The 20,120-nt window shown below is 42.0% G+C and overlaps 4 protein-coding genes across 6 annotated transcripts; 2 read left to right on the top strand and 2 right to left on the bottom strand.

The window, feature by feature from the left end:
- Positions 1-480: 480 nt before the first annotated feature.
- ehd2b (EH-domain containing 2b) lies at positions 481-7,420 on the top strand. 2 transcript variants are annotated; one of them, XM_067595319.1, is made up of 7 exons: positions 481-898; positions 2,107-2,574; positions 2,691-2,867; positions 3,890-3,987; positions 5,144-5,556; positions 5,765-5,929; positions 6,053-7,420. In XM_067595319.1, exons 2-7 carry the CDS (start codon positions 2,354-2,356, stop codon positions 6,608-6,610), a joined length of 1,632 nt encoding a protein of 543 aa, XP_067451420.1. In that variant the 5' UTR covers positions 481-898; positions 2,107-2,353; the 3' UTR covers positions 6,611-7,420. The 2 variants fall into 2 exon arrangements, with proteins under 2 accessions (XP_067451420.1, XP_067451419.1); XM_067595318.1 differs by having other exon boundaries at positions 3,890-4,005.
- Positions 7,421-9,762: 2,342 nt separating this feature from the next.
- On the bottom strand, positions 9,763-12,415 carry nup88 (nucleoporin 88). Its single transcript, XM_067595312.1, has one exon. The coding sequence runs from the start codon at positions 12,325-12,327 to the stop codon at positions 10,165-10,167; it is 2,163 nt and encodes a 720-aa protein (XP_067451413.1). The 5' UTR covers positions 12,328-12,415; the 3' UTR covers positions 9,763-10,164.
- Positions 12,184-16,555, top strand: psmd8 (proteasome 26S subunit, non-ATPase 8). Of its 2 annotated transcripts, XM_067595317.1 has the most exons (8): positions 12,184-12,202; positions 12,444-12,555; positions 13,181-13,253; positions 13,346-13,448; positions 13,545-13,710; positions 14,162-14,262; positions 14,901-15,012; positions 15,703-16,555. In XM_067595317.1, exons 2-8 carry the CDS (start codon positions 12,451-12,453, stop codon positions 15,838-15,840), a joined length of 798 nt encoding a protein of 265 aa, XP_067451418.1. In that variant the 5' UTR covers positions 12,184-12,202; positions 12,444-12,450; the 3' UTR covers positions 15,841-16,555. The 2 variants fall into 2 exon arrangements, with proteins under 2 accessions (XP_067451418.1, XP_067451417.1); XM_067595316.1 differs by lacking the exon at positions 12,184-12,202 and having other exon boundaries at positions 12,410-12,555.
- On the bottom strand, positions 16,444-19,362 carry LOC137186403 (titin homolog). The gene is made up of 2 exons (XM_067595315.1): positions 17,765-19,362; positions 16,444-16,836 (listed from the first exon to the last, which is right to left on the bottom strand). Exons 1-2 carry the CDS (start codon positions 19,215-19,217, stop codon positions 16,760-16,762), a joined length of 1,530 nt encoding a protein of 509 aa, XP_067451416.1. The 5' UTR covers positions 19,218-19,362; the 3' UTR covers positions 16,444-16,759.
- Positions 19,363-20,120: the final 758 nt, after the last annotated feature.

Here is a 20,120-nt window from a genome sequence, read left to right as displayed (position 1 = left end):
TACAGCGATCGCTGATCATCAGGGTTACATTCCTTTGGATGACTAATGATTACTGAATGATAGTCAGGAGGGGATGGTGCTGATGAATGTTGGGGTGTGTTCTCTATCAGCCAGCCAGCAGGTGGTGCATGGAAATGGAAAAGTAGAGCTTCATCCCCTGAAGGGTTCACAGAGTTTGGGAGGAGCAAAAGAGTTTAAACTGACTGTCACGTCTGTAAGACTATGACATGGTACTATAGGTTAAATAGAAAAGATTAGAAATGAAAGACGTGAAGATAGAAGCAGCTGTAGTGGTGCAGCATTGTCGCTCATAATTTGCATAAGCATACTGTAGGGTTATGTCAAAAAAAAAAAAAATGACTCCACCCAAATTATTTATTCACAACCACCCCCCCCCCCCCTCCTCCTCCTCCTCCTCCTCCTCCTCCTGGTCTACGCCCTCTGGTCACAGCTCATCCCTGCCCAGAGCAGGATGTGAGTGCTGCCCACAGTGCTGCCAGGCATCCATGGAAGAGGAGGTGCATTAAAGTAGGAGGGAAGCAAAAAAGTTAGCCTCAGTGTGGTGCGCCCGTGCGTCTGACTGTTTGACTTGTGCTCTTTCAGCGAGCAGAGTAAGGATCCTTGCCAGATCTGGAGCTCATCTGAAATATATTAAACCCTGGAGAAGAACGTTCCTCTGTAATCTAGCTGCGTTGACGCTCCACTGAGGGCTCCTATTTGCTGTCAGAGGTACACCCATACATGTAACAGCAGCTCCTCCAAGACACTGACTGTTTTTGTCTCCTCAAGTCAAAATATTTTTCCAAGCTCCAGAGGGCAAGACTGAAGAGAGGGGGAGAGAGAGAGAGAGAGGGATCAAGGTGCTTGAAGAAGTCTGTGCTTTCTCCGTAATAACTTGGTAAATACTCCTTTTTAAACCCTAAATATGGCTATATTGATCAACTTGTGTTTGAGCTTTTATTCAAATATAACCAGATTGTGATACAGTTGGTGGAAAATGAGCCTTGATGGTGTTTGATGAGTGCAAAGATTACAGTTTAGCTGCAGAAGTAATACACAGGGAAACTTGTAAACTCTCAGTGGCTCTTTTGTACAGTTTTTCAGTAGTTTATTCATTTGGATGTTTAAGTATAACTCAACTTATACTTGTTGTTCCTGCAGGCTAGAGTGCTGCATTTCTTGTTCCAACTCCAGAACTGTGGTGCACAAACCCACAAGGCATTTTCCACCATCCTTAAAGTTTAGAAATTGATCTCACAGCGTTTAACCAAACCTTTAATTCTCACGGGACACATGGAAATTAACTCTTGTTCATACAGCTTTGGTTGGCACAGTGCTTTGTTTTTATGACATTTCTTCTTCTCTCTTGTGTGTAATGGTGGTGAAATCACATTTAATGTCTCCGTTGTAGATCTCCTGGGATCGCCATTTTGACAAGAACTCTTTCCACACTGGTCTTGTGACATGTCAGGGCTGTGTTGCCTATTCTTTTTAGGCAGATTTTTTTTTATCCTAGTTCAAATGGGATTTGCAAGAGAGAAACTCCCTGCAGATGACTTAACATCTGCTGGTGCGTGTCTTACCTTTGTGCCCTTATGTCAGTCTGCTTCTAATAATGAGCTGTGCCTTCCATTTCTAATCCAGTGCTTCTGTTTATGTAGACTCTGGTAGAAGAAAAAAAGAGCTTTCTACTCAAGGGTTAAATTTGTTTTTCCATGTACAGTGTACCCTCTAAGAGGTCTTTTCCTTACATGAACAATTGAGTCATGTACGTATTTCATGTTCCACTGAGAGGAACTGCAGGGGATGAAAGGAATGTCTTACTCATTTCACCGTAGAGAAAATGAGCTGTGCCTGTGCAAATCCTGACACAGGGTTGGGTTTGCAAGTTTTCCAACATGAACACCAACTTTTTCCAGGCATGCACTGACAATGTTAGGCAGAGTCCTGGTGGGCTGACGCTTACTCCAGATTCCACATCATTACTCTAGGTCGTGGCAGACTTTGAAAACCAGGTGCTCAGATACGTTCTGTCGTTTGGATTAATCTCTTCTTTTTCTATTTGGATTAACTTCTACTTGTCTCCTTTTCCTGTCCACATTACAGGCACTATAAGTTCTCATTGTGGCAACTGTTTTCAAAGGGGAAGATCCACACTTCAAACGAAACATCAACCCTATCGTTCCTCTTGGCGTGTGCAGAGGAGGTTTCAAGGACAAGTGAGCAGTGTTCACATAAATACAGGAAACATCTGAAGGTCCAGCCAGAAGGAAATACAGCTCCAAACAACTGGCACAACTCTGACACTGTTTTTTTTGCAAGAAACTCCCAATCATCTTGTTAGTCAATCAAAATGTCACGTTGGGGACGAAAAAATGTGAAGAAGGCCCCTGAGGTCATCCGCACTGTGACAGAAGGGCTCAAGTCCCTGTACCGTAAGAAGCTGCTGCCTCTGGAGCAGTTCTATGGTTTCCATGACTTCCATTCTCCCAGTCTGGAGGATGCAGACTTTGATAATAAGCCCATGGTGCTGGTGGTGGGACAGTATTCCACAGGAAAGACAACGTTCATCAAGTAAGACATCACAGCTGTGCATCAAACATTTTCTCACTGTTAAATTTAGTGTGATTGTTAAGTTCATCTAAGTACCAGTACTGAAAAAAATCACAAGCTATATGTGTGACTGACAGGTATCTACTGGAGCATGAGATTCCTGGGAGCAGGGTGGGACCTGAACCCACTACTGACTGCTTCACCGCCATCATGCATGGGGAGGTGGAGGGTGTCATCCCTGGAAACGCCCTTATCGTAGACCCCAACAAGCCTTTCCGCAAACTCAACCCATTTGGAAACACCTTCCTCAACAGGTGAGAGCAGGGATTTTATTCACAGTGTTTAATAGTTCCACTGAAAGAGCCAGATAGATATCAGCATGCACAGACTATGTGAAAGAACTCAAGGAGGGAAACAGGGAAGGAGAGATAACAGAAAGCTTTTTTTTGCTCTTTGGAATTTCATGTCCTTGTGCCAAATTTCAGAGCGGGGAGGCACTTGCCTTATTTGTGGAAAAATGGAGAAAGGGAACGATATCACCCGAGAGGGTGATGAAAGCTAATGTACTCAGACAGGAACAGCAATGTACGTAAGTTCAAAGACAAGGTCAGAGGGCTGTGCAGCCCCTCAGGGCAAGGAAAAATAAATGAAGTCACAGACTGTGTCAGGCATAGGGAATTTGTATGAGACACCTCAACACTGAGGTTCTTTCTTGTACTCTGTTTACTGTCTGGCTGCCAGATTTCTGTGTACGTTTTTCCACTGATGTAAACCAAGAAAACTGAAGTCACATGTTTTACGACAAAGTGCTATTAGTTGCTAGAAGCATGGACATGTGGGTCTGAAGTGACAGGAACGTACAGTGCCTCTGTTAAAAGGGCTCCACAGTGAAGTTCGGATGCTAGTTTTCCCGTGGAGTCCCTTTCTCCCACTGCAGGGTGTGTTTGTGAACGTATTTGCGTCTCTACTCTTGCGTACACTTCCCGTTCTGGAAACTGGTGGCTCGTTAAGCCCATAAGCCACAGGAAGTGGTGTTGTTGTTCTAAGCCACACATCGTTAGCGGGCCTTATTGTTTGATTCTGGCAGTAGTGGTCATTTTCCTTCAGGAAGCCCAGAGCAATGAACTTGTACACAATGGCCTACAGTTGGGGCGGGGAGAGGGCAGCTTCCAATCTGCTCCTTAGATCACGTTGGCTTCTTTGATGAGAGTTAACCATATTTCACATAACTTAGATTCTTTCCTTCTAAACTAACAGTGTTTCATACAAAACTGACCTCTCTGAACTTGTGTTTCATCATCGTATATGTGACTGTTCTCCCGTCTGAAAATACCAGGTTCCAGTGCGCCCAGATTCCCAATCAGGTCCTGGAGAGTATCAGCATAATTGACACACCAGGGATCTTGTCCGGAGCCAAACAGAGAGTGAGCCGAGGTGAGGGAGGTAAAAAAGGTAAGGAGAGGGCGTGGGGGGTCCCACAGAGACACACATCCCTGAACATCGGCTCACAAACTCATTGCCTTGGCACGCCCCGCTAACTCATGGGACCAGTCTGCTCTGTCACAATAACACTTGGCAGCAGGGTAAGAACCTCTATCAACAGCAATGAAATCATAATTGGGAACAGAGACGGTACACAACAAAAATTCTGTCATCACGTGTGGAGGAATGTGCTGTTGAGAAATAATGATCATTGTCATGGATCTCACAGTAATTTTTCACTTTTCAATTAATCCATGCTTTAAGTAATCCATTACTACTCAAGTTAATCTGCATGAACAACTAACAAGTTAATCCAAATTATGAAAATAATAATAATAATAATAATAATAATAATAATAATAATAATAATAATAATAATAATATTTCCTATTGGAGGTATGTAGCCATGCAGATAAGTGTTTTTTTCTGCTGAGGCTTTTGAATATCCATCAGCGAGATTTCTGCCTCCACCCCAATACAATGGAGGTGGATGAAGTTTTGTTTGTACTGTTCACTGCACTGAAAAAATACAATCAAAAAAATTCCAGCATCGACATGTCTCTTCAGAAACAGTGTCCCAGTTTCTCTGGGTAATTCAAAGTAGTTACGATGAAGACAGCTTGCAGTGAAGTCTGTGCATTATCCAGAGTAACTGGGACATTGTTTTTGGACAGACAGGATCCTGCTGATTGTTTTTCTTTTTTAAAATTTTGATAAACTGTACATTTTCAGAGAGAAGTGGATATGTTGAAACCTAGGAGGATAAAACCTAAACTATCTAGGTGGCTAGAAAATAAGAGAGAAAATATGTTTTTAGTAATTTGGGTGAACCGACCCTTTAAATATGATCAAGTGGATACAGATAAAGAAATCCCTTAGAAATATTAAGATTTGTTTTGTTAGACAGTTTCAGTATCTTACACAGAGTGGAGCCTTGGTGTCTTGATACACAGCTGTTGTGGGTTTGACAGATAGAGATAAGAGGTGTGAAGGGTTTGTGTCTATGTCGACCTTCTCCCCTCTCCTTACTCAGTGTGGGTTCAGTGCACACTGTACGTTTAGGCTCATGAATACCTTAGTTATCCAGACTTTTTTCCCACCCAAACAGGCTATGACTTCCCAGCTGTGCTGCGCTGGTTTGCTGAGCGTGTGGACCGCATCATCCTGCTGTTTGATGCACATAAACTTGAGATATCAGACGAGTTTTCCGAGGCCATCGGTGCCCTGAAGGGAAATGAGGATAAGCTGCGTGTAGTCCTCAACAAGGCAGACATGGTGGGCACCCAGCAGCTGATGCGAGTGTACGGTGCACTCATGTGGTCCCTGGGGAAGGTGTTTGGCACCCCGGAGGTTCTGCGGGTGTACATTGGCTCCTTCTGGTCAGAGCCACTGATGGTTAGCGACAATCGTAAGCTGTTTGAGCTGGAGGAGGAGGATCTGTTCGCTGACATCCAAAACCTTCCTCGCAACGCAGCTTTGCGTAAGCTGAACGACCTGGTCAAGAGGGCACGCCTGGTTAGGGTGGGTGAAAAATCTGTGCATGTTTTTTCTTTTTTTTTTGCATGTGTTCAATGTGTTCATTAAATGATTATTGTGACAGGTTGACATTATTGCACTCTAATCATGTTAGTAGTGTTAAAACCTACTGAATCTAAAGTGTGAGCTAAGTAAAGATTTCAGCCCAACTTTTATAAAAAATAAACTTTGCTGTGCTTTTTCTTAATCCCAGGTCCATGCCCACATCATCAGCTATCTGAAGCAGGAGATGCCTTCTGTCTTCAGGAAGGACAATAAAAAAAAGAATCTCATCTACCAGCTGCCAGTTATTTTCTCCAAGATCCAGCTGCAGCATAACATCTCTGCTGGAGACTTCCCGGATTGTGCTAAAATGCAGGTTAGTAGTTTGTTGGTTTTCACATTTATAAGGTTATTATGTAAAAGCCTCTCTTTAACTACACCACAACAATGTTTAAAACATTCAGTCACATTTAAATGAACTCTTTCTTTTTTTTAAAAGGAACAACTGATGGTTCACGACTTCACCAAGTTCAAAACCTTGAAGCCTAACCTGATGGCTGCCTTGGATGAGTTGCTCTCCTCTGATATCGCCAAACTGATGCCCCTCCTGCGGCAGGAGGAGCTGGAAGCAGGTGAGCAACTAGGCGTGCAGGGTGGAGCCTTCCTGGGGACCCGCGCCGGACCGTTCTCTGAGGGTGACCCCTTTACCTTCACCGAAGAGAACGGAGAGGGATGTGAGGAGGAGGAAGGAGGTTGGGTCGTGACCAAAGACAAGCCCAAATATGATGAAATCTTCTATAACCTCGCTCCCAATGAGGGGAAACTGAGCGGCAACAAGGCTAAGGACTGGATGGTGAGCTCTCGCTTGCCTAACTCGGTGCTGGGTCGCATCTGGAAGCTGTCAGATGTGGATCGTGATGGCATGCTGGATGATGAAGAATTCGCCTTGGCCAGCCATCTGATCGAGGTCAAGCTGGAGGGCCATGGTTTACCCCCTGAGCTGCCCAACCATCTGATCCCACCCTCCAAACGCAGGCAGAAGGGTTCTGATGCGTAGACAAGTCCCTGGAGCTGACAGAGACTTCTCTATTGGCTGTCACACTTTAGCTACTGTTTGTATTTGCTGTTGTTTTTTTTTCCCCCCAGACCCATAACAAAATGTTATATGAAATGTGTTTATTTCTGAGACCGATTTTTTTTTTTTGTCTTATACAATGGAACATACTGTAACAAATGCTCACTGCAAATGATTGTGTATTAAAAAGTCACACGGGTCTGGTTGCTTCTTCTTCCTTTTTTGGCTCTTTGAAGTTTGCTTTCTATGATGAGCTTTTTGAAAATATATGTACTCGTGTATATGAGCAGAAGCAAATAAATGCTGGCACCATTTAAGCAAACAGTATTCAAACACATGTATTTGACAGAATACAGGGGAAAACTTTGTCTATATTAAAACCTTTAAAATTTAACATTCCCACAGTGACTAGACTGGAGTGGCAGAGTATTATCTTGGGTCTTGAGGGTATCATCTACAAGACTTATTTTTGCTCAACTGATGTGTTTATTATGTAGTGTTTCGGCAGTGTAAATCTAAATAACCTGAATGCATTTCACTTTGACGCTTTACACGCCACAATTCTGTGCATATGCTTTATTTTATTTTTGTAATTGCTGTAATTGCAATTTGCAATTGTTGTTTTCGTATGTGCAGGAGCAATAAGACCTCAGTTGTACACAAAAGAACATTACATGCTGGGATGATCTTTTTTTAAAACTAGACCGAATGATTGATATATTACTGACTACTGTACACAGCTCCACCAACTGTTATCTATTATCATAACCAAATAAAATTAAACTGACTGTGTCTCGTCTTGCTAGTGACCATTTTTTTTGTAAGTCAAATTTGATCACACACAGTACAGAACTAATAGCGGGCATTTCATCTGGTACGCTTTCAACAAGATTTCCTTTTCTATCAAGCTCACTTGGTCTCTCAGTGACAGACCAGATAAACAGTGAGTCACACTCTCCCCTGCCAAGTCTCCATACCACCATTTTCCGAGGCGCTCTCTCCCAGCTCATTCCCACCATCTGAAACATTCTCTCTGCCTGTCTCACACACACACACACACACACACACACACTTAAATACACTCTATTTACCCTCACCCCTCTTTAGCTCAACATCCACTTTCTCACTAGCCTGTCTGTACATCTTTTTTTGGTTTTATCCTGTGTAAACTATGCGGCATTAAGGGCGAGTACGTGTCCCGTGTGGAGTCGTGTGTGTGTGTGTTACGCATAAGACTTTCAAGGTTCGTAGAAGAAGGGGTGGCCTCCCCGCCTCCCTATTCCACTCCTCCATGGAAAGAAATACAAATGAGAAACAGAGGCAATCCAGTCCTTTCCTCCCTGCTCTCTGGTTTACAGTGACTCACATGTGAAGAATGTGGTGGGTTGGCCCAAGAGTTATTAATATCTCTTTTCCTAGGGTCCGTTAAGTTTCCTCGGGCTCATGCACAGGATCTAGACACTGTACCTTTTTGAAAAACCTTGAAAACATCCCCCCATTTTGGACTGTTCCTAAGCAAAGGCCTGCAGAACACCACACCCTCTCCTGTGTATTTGCATGTGTGTGAAGGAGAAAGAGGGAGGTAAAATGGGGAAAGGCTTGTAACATGATAAAATTCACTGAAGACAGCTGAAATGATCTAATGGGCATCTAGTTTCTTGGCTGGATATGAACTTGTGCTGGCTTCCTGTATATTTGTTGGGCACTCTTTATATTTTCAGTGCTGGCAATGCTATTTTAGAGAGTGGAATAAAAAATCCCCATAGCTGTTTGAACAATGCCCGCCTGTTACATAATTAGGCTGCGCTGAGTCACAAACCATCTCAATGTTTGTTAAGTTTCTAAAATTAAGCCACACAGCACTGCCACAGCAATGGGCTGAAACTTACAGGCACATCGAAGCTACAACAGAGGAACCCCACCAACATCAGAAATCCCCAACAATGAAGCTTACTCAACAAAACCGGGGTCCCCCAGTACGTCACTCAGTGTTTACATGGGGAATTCCTCACTCGCAAACCTACTGTGGAAGAAAACTGAGGTCAACTCTGGAGAGGGGTGACATCTGGTGGATACAGGATTCCTGGCAACCTTACACTGAAACTGAACACCACAGTGGCCAACTGTAGATGCCAGACTGGAGCCATGCAGCTGTGTGCATTTAAGGACAGCTTCACGTGTTTTCAAGTCTGTCTAAAAAAAAAAAAAAAAAATATTATCATGCTCAAAATTCACCAGCATCTCAAACTCAGAACTTTCTCAAGATTGTAGCGATGAGCAAATCTTCCAGTTGTTGCCTGGACCCTGTTCCTTCCGCACTCATTAAGGATGTCCTGAGGAGTTTTTTTCTGATAACTTCTGAACTGCTGTTGTGAAACCTTTACTGAAGAAACCTAACTTAGATTGTGGAGTTCTAAGCAATTATAGACCCATATCAAACTGGATTTGCATTTTGTAGGAAAAGTGCTATACAAATAAAGTTATTATTATTATCATTATATGTAGATAGTTACTGGTTGTTGTAATTGTTCCTCCTGTTCATACTAGGCCTGATGTTTTCCCTGATGTGGGTCAAAAGTGCAAAACTGCATTCTTAAGTTTACAACTAATAAGTGATTTCAGCAGAGTTAGTCAAATCAAGTGTGTATCTTTCAAAGTCAGTCTTCTTAGTATAAAATTCCCTCTTTGTGTTACAACTCCTCCAGATTGTACTGCACATAAAATGTGAAATTGTATGCTAGAAAAGACAGAAAGTTTTGCCAAAATCAAGCGGTTAACTTCCAAACTGCTGAAGCTTCATAATAGCTTCGGCTGAACTTTGAAATACATTTATAATGAACACAGCTGCATGCAACAAGGACTGTAGATTTCACTTTTGTAGTTGCATTATTAAGGTATCTTTTCATGGAAAGAAGGAATAATTACAACGACCAATAACTCTTCAATTTACAGTGCCAGTAAAGTTTGGACACACCCACATATACACATAGACATGTGAGTACTGTATTATCGTTTAGTATTTTTAAATACTTTTTCATTTTAGTATTTTCTCACTCAATCTGTTCACTTATAATTGCACTCCATAATCAAAGATCTTTTGGTGGATATATTTAGTCACAAATGAGTTACGACAATTAAAGAGAACTTTAAAGTTTATTATTTATCCCAAAAGTGAGTAAATCATCTTGGTTCAAAATATTTCCATTTTTACCTGCCCATACATGGCACAATGTGCTCCGACTAGGGCACTCAATCAAACTTTAACATTCAGAAACACTGATGTAAAAAAATATTCAAAATGTTAAACAGACATAAAGGCAAACCTACTGTTTGAGACAAACAACATGTAGTATCAAAGGTAAAGTTATATCAGTGTATATAAATCATCTCTCAAGTCAAATACCCATTCCACACATGGCACATTCACTTATGACTAAAGCAAGAAGGCAGATTTAACCACTGACTGTATTCAGAAGAGCATTTGAAATAGTTTCTCCAATTGTTTACAACAGTTTATTTACAGATTTCTGCAGTTCTTAGAAACTGAAATGATTTTTGATGTCTTTGATCTGCTTCATCATGTCACCAATTTGCTGTCCTTGTTCTTTAAGGACATCTTGAACAACCTTCTTCTGTTGGGCGTTGAGCGAGACAGTCGTCCGGGCGACAGGCACATCCTTGTCCACTTGTGTCTTCTGGTACTCCATCTTCATGTTCACCTGTTTGATGCAGTTGTCCAAGAGTTTCAGCTGATCGCTGATGGTCTGCAGCTCCTTCTTCATATCCTTTTCACTGTTTGACAGTATGGGTAGTTGGCTTTGCAAGCTGCTCAACACTTTTTTAACCCTCTTCATAATGGTTTCCTGGCGATACTTTGCATCTTCGTACTTATCGGCCAGTCTCTCTGCTGCCTCTCTCAGACTCTTCCTCTCCTCCCTGCACAGAGCCATCTCCTCCAGTTGCTTGGTCTTCTGGCCAGTCAGGAGTTTTACCCTTCTCTGCATCTCTTCACGGGCCATGTCCTGCTTCAGAATGTACTCCTCACGAAAGACCTGCGTCGCTCTGCTGAGGAGCTGCAGACACTCTGGAGGTGGTGGCGATGTGTCCTTGTCTCCAGCTTTAAGAACAAGGGGATTTGTGGAGCTACGTGCCAGGATGTTGCGAATGTGCTGCTCGAAAGAGTCGTCAGCCAGCCCACGCAGTGGGGAGCTAGCAGAGCCCGTACCCGGGTGGGAGCAGAGCAGGGGAGGGGACGGGGGGCGAATAGAGCTCAGCAGGGGCAACAGGATGCACTCGTAGGTGTTGGTGATGCAGATCATGGTGGCACCCAGGGAAAGGTCAGACACAATCAAAAAGCCTCGCACTGGAGCTGACTGACTGGTAAGGAGAGGTCTGGTACAAAGGATGTGCTCTACGATACAGCGCTTCTCAGCAGCCAGCTCCTGCAGACTGTCCTTATCCTCCTCATCTGAACGGAGAAACTTTTGGAGCTTGTTGACCCAGATGAGTCCCACACTGTGCACGCCTGCTTCGTGGGTGCAGTGGTACCTGTGCTGACATAAGGCATCTCTGTGCAGTCTGATTGGGCAGGTGAAATCAAACTCTTGAGGCTCCTCGTCCTCTCCTGTGGCTACTTTGAGGGTCAGCTCTAGCTCGACACACTCAAAGACATAAAGAGCCGGCACTGCCTCTGCGCCTCGGATCCACTTTTCCACTGCCCCTGTGTCTTCCTCATCTTCAGACTCCAGCACCACACAGTGATACAAAGTGCCTGTTTCTGTGGCGATGACCAGGATGCTGGGCACACAGGGCAGGCAGAGGATGGCACAAGCATCGTAGCCATAGTTATCCTCTGCTGCGGGATACATGGGGAGGGGTCCGACGGGTTTACTTAGACTCAAACCGTTGAACTGGCTCGTGTAGGTCAGATAGGTCTCCCCATTTTCGTAGAGGATGTACAGGGGGTAGAACAGCTGTTCTTTGGAGCACTGCGCTGTCAGCTGCCGAGGGGCGGACGACACCGGCCCGAAGTCAAACGCCACCGCTATCTCCCCCAGAGAAGCGGCATAAGAGCGGGCCGGAGGACGGACGTTGCTGTCATCCTCAGACTGCGACACGGACAGCAGCCTGGCCGGCGTCTGGGGCGACTTCAAGCCGTAAAACCTGATGGTGTTGTCGGATGTGAGCAGCACCAGATGTGGCTCGTCGGTCTCGCTGGGGTACCAGGCCGCCTGCCGCAAACTCACCGACGGCGAGCTGGTGAAGAAGCGTTCCGCTACCGGTGTTGTCTTACAGCTGATGTCGCTCCGGCCTCCCTCGAACTCGGACCTTTTGCCCCACCGCTGTGGCAGCTCCAGCACCGATACGCCGCGCTGCCCGACGAGCGCGACATGCTGCTGCGTCGGACTGAGCAACAACTGGCACACGGCGAAGCGCGGTGGGTTTGTACACAGCAACGTCTGGTGGTGATGGTTCCCGCTAACGCAACTCTCCGAGTTCAGTTGCCGTAGATTAGTCGTGTAAAACACGCGGTCTACGTCGTCCCACACGAAGAAGTCCCCGCCCAGACAAAAGGTGAGGTTTTTAACGACTTCTCTCTCATTTGAGCTGACTTCTGAGTCCAACTTCTCTCGCAGTTTTTTGAAAATAATATGGTTTGGTAACTCATTCAGCCATTGCTCCGTGCTGAATGCCGCCATCTTGATTCACTCTCTGCGTCAGAACGAACACTATGGAGGAAACAGTCCATGGCAACGCGAGAGTTTTACGACAGTCATTTAACGTATTCCGTTGGCCGGTGTCGTATATTTTGCAGAATCACCATGGCGCTGAAAGAGACTGCGGGGCTGTATGAAACACTGAAAGCAGAGTGGAACAAGAAAAACCCAAACCTGAGTAAATGTGGAGACCTCCTGAGCAAACTTAAGGTAAATCGATTCGTCCGTTTTAGTTTTATGGATTCTGAAACAGGAACTCTGCCTGTTTAAAAAAGGCTATCTCGTTAGCGCGGTTAGCTAACGTAGCTAAGCGTGCTAACTTACGCTAGTCAGAATAAAACGCTGTATTGAATTTAATAAATGGTAATATAACTTCGGGAAAATAACATTGAGACACAAATTGTTAAGTACATGTCAGTGATGATCGATTTCATTGTTTCTGGCTTTCTGTTTGTTGCTTCAGGAAACAAACAGTGTTGCTAACGTCAATGTATCGTTTGCTAATTCATTGTCCAACTAGTTCAAACCATAGACTTTATATACAGTCTGTGGTTTAATCCTGCAATTGACATCCAAAATAAACATTTGATATCGCCAAAACTTACTGGAGCTCAACACCTCTTTTACGTATTGATTCTTATTAACTTTAAACCCTGTTGTATATGTGATTGTTTTGTTTTCCTAAAACTAGTGTCGTCGCAGTTAAAGTTACAACTGACAGCACGTTTGATTATGTCACGAGGTATTATTGTCAACATGCTAGATTATGACTAGAAATTAGGATCAGACACGGATTGAAATTTTGTAGAAAATGACCCCAACTTTCTCTTTGTAGATTTCATTACTGGAGCTGAACTTTTTACCTACCAGTGGGTCCGCGCTCACTAAGCAGCAGCTCATTTTAGCTCGTGAGTATTGATTGAATATTAAAATTCTTTAATCATTGGTAAGTGTTCGTCAAAGTAGACATTTGCCAAACAGATTTTTGTCTGTGTTGCAGGTGATGTCCTTGAAATTGGAGCCTTGTGGAGTATCCTCAAGAAAGACATCCCCTCTTTTGAGAGATACATGGCCCAGCTTAAGTGTTACTACTTTGACTACAAGTAATCGACTTATTTTCATGTGTAGTGGGATTTTGTTATATAGTACTCACTGGATTTCTCCCTGAACATCCCTCTTTTTTGTCCTTTGTCATCTAGGGATGAACTGCCTGAAGCTGCATACATGCACCAGTTACTTGGGCTGAACCTGCTCTTCCTGCTCTCACAGAATCGTGTGTCTGAGTTTCACACGGAACTTGAGAGACTGAGTGCACGAGATATTCAGACCAATGTATACATCAGACACCCAGTGTCCTTGGAGCAGGTGCTGCAATTTAACCCTAGACAAAGCACAAATATAGGGTTTTATATGGAGTTGTAATTTTATGTGTTGACTAGGTACCAATGCTATAATTTTGATATTTGTGCGTCCAGTAAACAGTTAAGTAAATCTCAAATTACTTAACTTGTTTCCTCAAATCAATAATTTGGGTCTTCAAATGACTAAATTCCCTTAAATCAGTAGTGAGACATTATTATAGTAGTAGGGACTGGTAGCAGGTTGCCGTGGCTAGTTCACCCAGGTAGGGTTGAATACCCATTGCGCATCAAAATAACAGCGTAATCACATATGTCATGTATGTCATACAGAAATACAGAATTCTACAAAGCCCAGCTCTGTATAATTCTGTATTTACATTTAATATTAACACTATGTCATTAATAACATATGTAAATACTCTTTAATGTTTTATATCCTCTCGTGGCCTTTTCAGTACTTGATGGAGGGAAGCTACAACAAGGTATTTCTTGCCAAAGGCAACATCCCTGCTGAGAGCTACACCTTTTTTATAGATATTCTGCTTGACACTATTCGGTAAGGATCAATATGGTAACCATGCCTACTATAATTTCTGCACTTGTTTCATTGATGCAGTCCTCTCTGCATATAACGAATGCTGTTGTTTGTTTCCCTGAGAAAGTAACTCTGGTTTGTTCTGTCTTGGTAGATTTGGTTTGAAGTCCCAATGCATCTTGTGGTTTTAAAATCTGGGTTATGTAAAACCATGTCAGTGGAAAATACTGGCATATGATTGGCTTGCAGCAGTTCATTAAAAGCATATATCAGGACACCTTCAGCATAGTTGCAGTCAGCAGTTAAAACACCAGTCTAAATTAGTGAGCAAAGTATATTAAGCTGCAAGTAACTACAGTAACAAAACTGATGCTTTATCACTATCTTACTTACCACATTGACCAAAACAGATCTAAAATGGAGGTCATTTTAAACATATCCTCCCTTTTCTCTCCTATTGTAAGGTGTCCTGATGTAGAGGATGATGGACTCTGCAGTGGAAGCAACTCCATCACAATTATTTTATTATATCAGGACACCTCATTGTTTAATGTATGATATTAAATCTCGACATGCTCTAATCAGCAGGGAGTGAAGAAGACCAAATGATATGAAGCTGTCTTTAAAAGATAAACTAAAACTAATTTTTTGAATTGCAGTGACGAGATCGCAGGTTGCATAGAGAAAGCGTACGAGCAGATCCAGTTCAGTGAAGCCACCCGTGTGCTTTTCTTCAGTTCCCCAAAAAAGATGACAGACTACGCCAAGAAGGTGTGTATATTTTCATTTGGAAAGAAGACTTGGGTTACATTTTAAGTAGTATGCAGATGTTACAAGAAAAAAACATAAGATATCTGCAAACGTGATGAAGAAAAAAGTCTATTTTCTATTTGCAGTCAAACATAAAGGGAGGGGAAATTAAGTGTTACCCTGTTTTCTCAGTTGTACGTACAATTTACCAAGGACTTGCATACCAAGAAGAGTCTCAATGGTCAGCTATGAATGACTACATGTTTAGCAACATTTCAGTTTGTTGCTGTCATTATAATTGGAAATGTTTCTTTCAGTATTTGTCTTAAGATAGAGAAAATGTCTGTGCAGATGTTGACAGCAGATATGTACCTTCTGCTGGAAGAAAATATGTCATTTTACAAATAAAAAATACGTATAAAGCAACATTCTGTTACGGTTCTATAACAAGTCCATACCTAATTTAAGACGGCATCTACTGCTTCACCCAATAAGTAGTTAATTCATTAATTTTTATTGATGCACTGTATGGTGGAAAAGGCAATGACTGAAATGGAAGATTACTTATTGTTTGTCCCTCAGCTGTTGGCATATTATTCATGCTCTTCTCATGATTTTTATTTCCAAAATGTAAACAATATTTTTTTCCCAGATCCTTGCGTTCAAAGAATAAAATTGCCAAAGCTGATTGTTCTTTTCTTTTCATTTCAGAGGGGATGGATTTTGAGTCCAGATGGCTATTACTCTTTCACCAGTCAGCAACAGCGGACAGAAGAGGTGACCATCCCCTCCACGGAGCTGGCACAACAGGTCATCGAATATGCACGACAGCTGGAAATGATTGTGTAATCCGCCCCCAGGAACACACTCAACCATGTACAGATGCACTCAGACACACGCCGCTGTTCCAGTATACATCCAGTCAGCTCGAATGCAGTTTCCTTGAGGGATATGACTTCATTTATTGCCGGGTTGGCTGATTTGTTGCCAATACCTTAGTAAATCAATGAACGTTTATTTTTTCTGTATCTTAAACCTACCTGCAGGCCTTCCTGTGTGGTAGTTTTTCTTTCATTTGAAAAGATGGGGAACTAACAGGTGAACAGTCTGAGCAACTGCAATATATCTACCTTTTTATTAAAGACATTAAAGGGTTTAAATGTTACTTATTTGATCCAAGATACCATCTGTCCAACTGTTTGCTTTTTATTGGTCATTCCCTGGTGATAAAAAGACAAGAACTTCAAGTCCAGATACTACATTTAATAAAGGTGTCTCTTCTCAGTTACAGTAACCAACCTGTGACTGTGTCAAACAGAACAGTTTTCCCAAATTCAAGCAAACTCCTTTTGTATACAAAGTTCATTTTCAACTTAGTAGAGCTCACAGAAACGTATTGCCCTTGCCTTGTATCCTAGCAACAGACAGAATTGCCATTGAAGTTTGTGAGTGTTTTCTAAATGGTAATGCCTCTTCCTTCCCAGATGGTTTGTAATCCAGTTGATCTTACAATGCAAATCTTTGTCTGCAATAAATGACTCAGAAAATAAACTTTTTGAATGACTGTGTTTCAGTTTTTTTTACACTTTAACTCTTAACTTTCCTAAACAGCAAGTCATTTATACAGGAACTGAACAATTTTCACAATGTAAGTGGGTTTTTTTTGTGTGTTTTTTTTTTTTTTTTTTTTTTTTTTTTTTAAGCATAAAGAATATTCTGAATGTTTTCTCTCATTGGTGAGAATCTCCTCCCTCCTCCTGGGCCTCTCTCAGTGGTAAGCAGGCAGCGAGTTTTGCTGTGGTGACCCGAGGAGACTCACACAGGTAGTTTGGGCACTCATCAAACCTGTATAAAGGTGAACAAAAATGTTATTTCAGCCAAAAGAATGGAAGGGACAGAATGAGGGGAAATAGTAAGACTTATTTTCTAGACTTAAGATTGTGTACAGATTTAAGTAAAACACTGACTACAACTAGTCAGTGCACTAAATATGCACTAAAATTCAAAGACCTGGTTGACTTCAAAACTATTCAAATCATGTACAGAGTAAAAAATCAGCAGTTACGAAACAGTATCCAAAGGTTGTTTCAAATGAGGGGAAGTAAATATGATCTAAGAGGAATATGTATGTTCAAAAAACAATTAGTGAGGACGAATGCAAAATCGTATCACCAACAAAGGGAGTTAATCTATAGAACAACTGTATTGAAGAAATGAAAACATGTAGAACATTAAGTAAGTTAAAACAAATCTTTAAAAATAACATTGAACAAATATAGAATGAATGAACAAAGAGGTGGACTGGAATAATATGATTTGGTACAGGATGTCTTTTTGACTTGTGTTGTTTTTGTTTGTTGTTATTGTTTCTATGCAAGTTATATTTATTCTCTTGTGTTTTCAATGTTTTTTTGGCTTCGATTTGATCGATAAAGTATTAAAAAAACGGTACGACTAGAAAAGTCTTTACTTCATCCTACACCCTTGATGAACATTGAAAAGTTTTTATTTGTGTTGCTTACTGAAAGTTTGCTGTTATTTTTGTTTTGTTTTGCTGCCTATATATTTTATTTTGTTATTTTTAACATGTTCAAAATAAAAATAATTTAATCTTATCTAAAAAATCTTTCAGTGTGACGTGTAGCTCACCACTTTTGGACGTTTGGTGGTAAACCTTTCCCTGGGTTATGATGACATCGTGCTTTGTGGGAACAGGACTGATTCACTGTGAATGGGTGCCAGCGACCCTCAGCATGGAAACTGTGTTCAGGACCTGGGGCAGGGCTGAAAGCTGGTTCCGGTCTTTCTTCTCCAACATGTCCATTGTTCCCATTCAGTTTTTCTTCCTTTGGTTGGTTTTGATTTAATGCTATGAATGTGCATTTTCTCCTAGGCCTAACAGCAGTGTCTTGAGGTACAGAAACCTTAAGTTTACACTGGTGTTGTAACTTGACATTCGCATCTGCAGCTGCAGTTGTTGGGTGATGAGTGGCAGTGATATTTGGGGCAGCTGCAGGCCTCTGTTCAACTACTGGGACCTGTGGTTCTGGTGGGTTCACACTGACTTTATGTATGCAAGATGAAGGGTTCCCACTGGTGTCATAGTCAGCTTTGTTGTGTTGAGGTATTTGGTGCAGCTTTTTGTGTTTCTTGGCTCTCATGGCAGTGCAACCTTGCTGCTGTGAACTCTCTTGCACAGTGACAGTTTCTTCAGCTGTTTGCTGGGAGCTATTACTGCCATCTTGTGGCTGAGCCTTTAATTTCTTTGCTAGTTTCTGCCTTAGCCTCAGTTTGGCAGCATTAGCACGGCTTGATTCTGATTTGGCACTGAAGCAGTATTGATAGTTCACTGATATCACGTTGGTGACATTGTTGTGGTTCAAGCCGGGTTCTTGTAGAGCGTTTTCCTCATTGTTGACCTGGGTTCTTGGTTGATTTGACATTTGTGTTGAATTGTTTGGTAACTCTGTAGGTGTGGAAGCAGGCACTTGAGCAACACCTGGTTTTGTGGATGTGTTTTGCTTTTGCGATTTCTGTATCAGTCCCTCTGTGGTTTCCTGCTCTGATGGTGTTAAACTTTCTGATTCTTCATATAGAGTATGGCCATATGTCACCTGTCTGTATGACTGCTGCTGTAAGGGAGCTGTAGTTTTTTCCTGCGGTCGCACAGGTTTTGTCATTTGCTGCACCGGTGCTGTAGATGTTGACTGCTGCTGGCTTGATGTTTCAGGTGCATCCTTTAGTTTCTGTAAAATGTCTGACATCAGAGCATCAAAGTCTCCTGCGCTTGTTTCCGCACCATGACGTGGCTCAACTGCTGGTCTTGCAGGTGTGGCCTGTTGGAGCCTTGGTTTTGGAATATTGGTCTTTGGATCGTCAGGTTTATCAAGACAAATGTACAGTTTAGTCACTCTTGCATGATAAGGGGTAGATTTTACTAGGTCAGCATCCTGTGAGATGTTCCCAGTCGTGGGAATGCTTTGTTCTCTGTTTTGAGGTACGTCAAGTTTAGTAGGGCCTAGTCCTTGACTAGTGGTGGCAGTTTCATTGAGGTTTCCAGTTAAATCCTTTGATTCGCCATGGTTTAAGTCATCTGGGCTGGTGGGAGTGGGTAACTTTGCAAAGCTACTCTGATCAGTCTCCTTTTTATCAGCTGCTTCTTTTGTGTCCATATTGGATTGATGTTTGTCCTGTTGTTTCTCCTTTGTTGACTGTCGATTACCCATCTTGTCTTTTTCAACTTTTTTGCAAAATATATGTGAGGTCTTGTCAGCAGACTTAAAAAGTAAGTCTGGTGATATTTTATATTTTTGTCATTGTAAACAAATCCCATGAAAAGACTGAAACCAACAATGAACTGATCCTATTAACACATCCAGTCTATGTATCCAAATTCTGTTATATGTGATTCCTCTGTGCCATAAGTGTTGTCTACAAACTATTAAAAACACATAAATGAGCCACACTCACTGGGCTGAGTTCTACAGGCAGGGTATGGAGGTAGTGACAGATGAACTAACACATTATCGGTTTTGGTCTTTTCATGTTATTTGTTAACAAGAATAAAAAAATAAAGAACAACACCAGCCTTTAATCATAAATCCAAAGGTGGTGCAAAAAGAGACACTTTTTTATATTCTGTGGTTTTGTAAAGAATCATCACAATACTTGATAGGCCTACTTAATTACTCTGCTAAGAAGTTTGGTTTTAGTCCAGATATGTGAAGTACCAAAATAATATCCCAGGATAACGTTTTACTTTTAGAGTGTCTTGTGAGTAAAATATATGTAAAAGGATGGCCAATAACACATCACTGTTTTTTGGATTTTGGATAGGCTATATAGTAACTACTCGCTGTAACTTAGCCCTTGTTACACTGGTTCCCAAACTTTTTCACATCAGGGACCCCTAAACTGACACAAATTGGACCATGGACCTCCATTTGATAAGATTTTTGCTTTTGGATGTTTTATTACAGAAAGTGTATGAAACCCATGACCAAAATAGTCATACATTGTCATTGTGTTACATATAGATGGAATTATAGTGAAAACAAATTATTCCCCTTTTTGCTAGAAACGCCCTGGACCCCCCTCAAGGACCCCTGGAGGGTCACCGGACCCCACTT

The sequence above is a fragment of the Thunnus thynnus genome, chromosome 7 (assembly GCF_963924715.1).
Source record: "Thunnus thynnus chromosome 7, fThuThy2.1, whole genome shotgun sequence".
Classification (NCBI taxonomy): Eukaryota; Metazoa; Chordata; class Actinopteri; order Scombriformes; family Scombridae; genus Thunnus; species Thunnus thynnus.
Note: the sequence above shows the minus strand (reverse complement) of the source record. Positions and strands in the feature narration are given on the sequence as shown.

Excerpts from the sequence above, each read along its gene's own strand:
- ehd2b (XM_067595318.1), top strand. The coding sequence starts at position 2,354 with ATGTCACGTTGGGGACGAAAAAATGTGAAGAAGGCCCCTGAGGTCATC. Across the intron at positions 4,006-5,143 it reads AGGTGAGGGAGGTAAAAAAG|GCTATGACTTCCCAGCTGTG; the intron begins GTAAGGAGAGGG and ends CCACCCAAACAG. Across the intron at positions 5,557-5,764 it reads AGAGGGCACGCCTGGTTAGG|GTCCATGCCCACATCATCAG; the intron begins GTGGGTGAAAAA and ends TCTTAATCCCAG.
- nup88 (XM_067595312.1), bottom strand. The coding sequence starts at position 12,327 with ATGGCGGCATTCAGCACGGAGCAATGGCTGAATGAGTTACCAAACCAT.
- psmd8 (XM_067595317.1), top strand. The coding sequence starts at position 12,451 with ATGGCGCTGAAAGAGACTGCGGGGCTGTATGAAACACTGAAAGCAGAG. Across the intron at positions 13,449-13,544 it reads TGTTACTACTTTGACTACAA|GGATGAACTGCCTGAAGCTG; the intron begins GTAATCGACTTA and ends TTTGTCATCTAG. Across the intron at positions 14,263-14,900 it reads ATTCTGCTTGACACTATTCG|TGACGAGATCGCAGGTTGCA; the intron begins GTAAGGATCAAT and ends TTTGAATTGCAG.
- LOC137186403 (XM_067595315.1), bottom strand. The coding sequence starts at position 19,217 with ATGGGTAATCGACAGTCAACAAAGGAGAAACAACAGGACAAACATCAA. Across the intron at positions 16,837-17,764 it reads AGCTTTCAGCCCTGCCCCAG|GTTTGATGAGTGCCCAAACT; the intron begins GTCCTGAACACA and ends ACCTTTATACAG.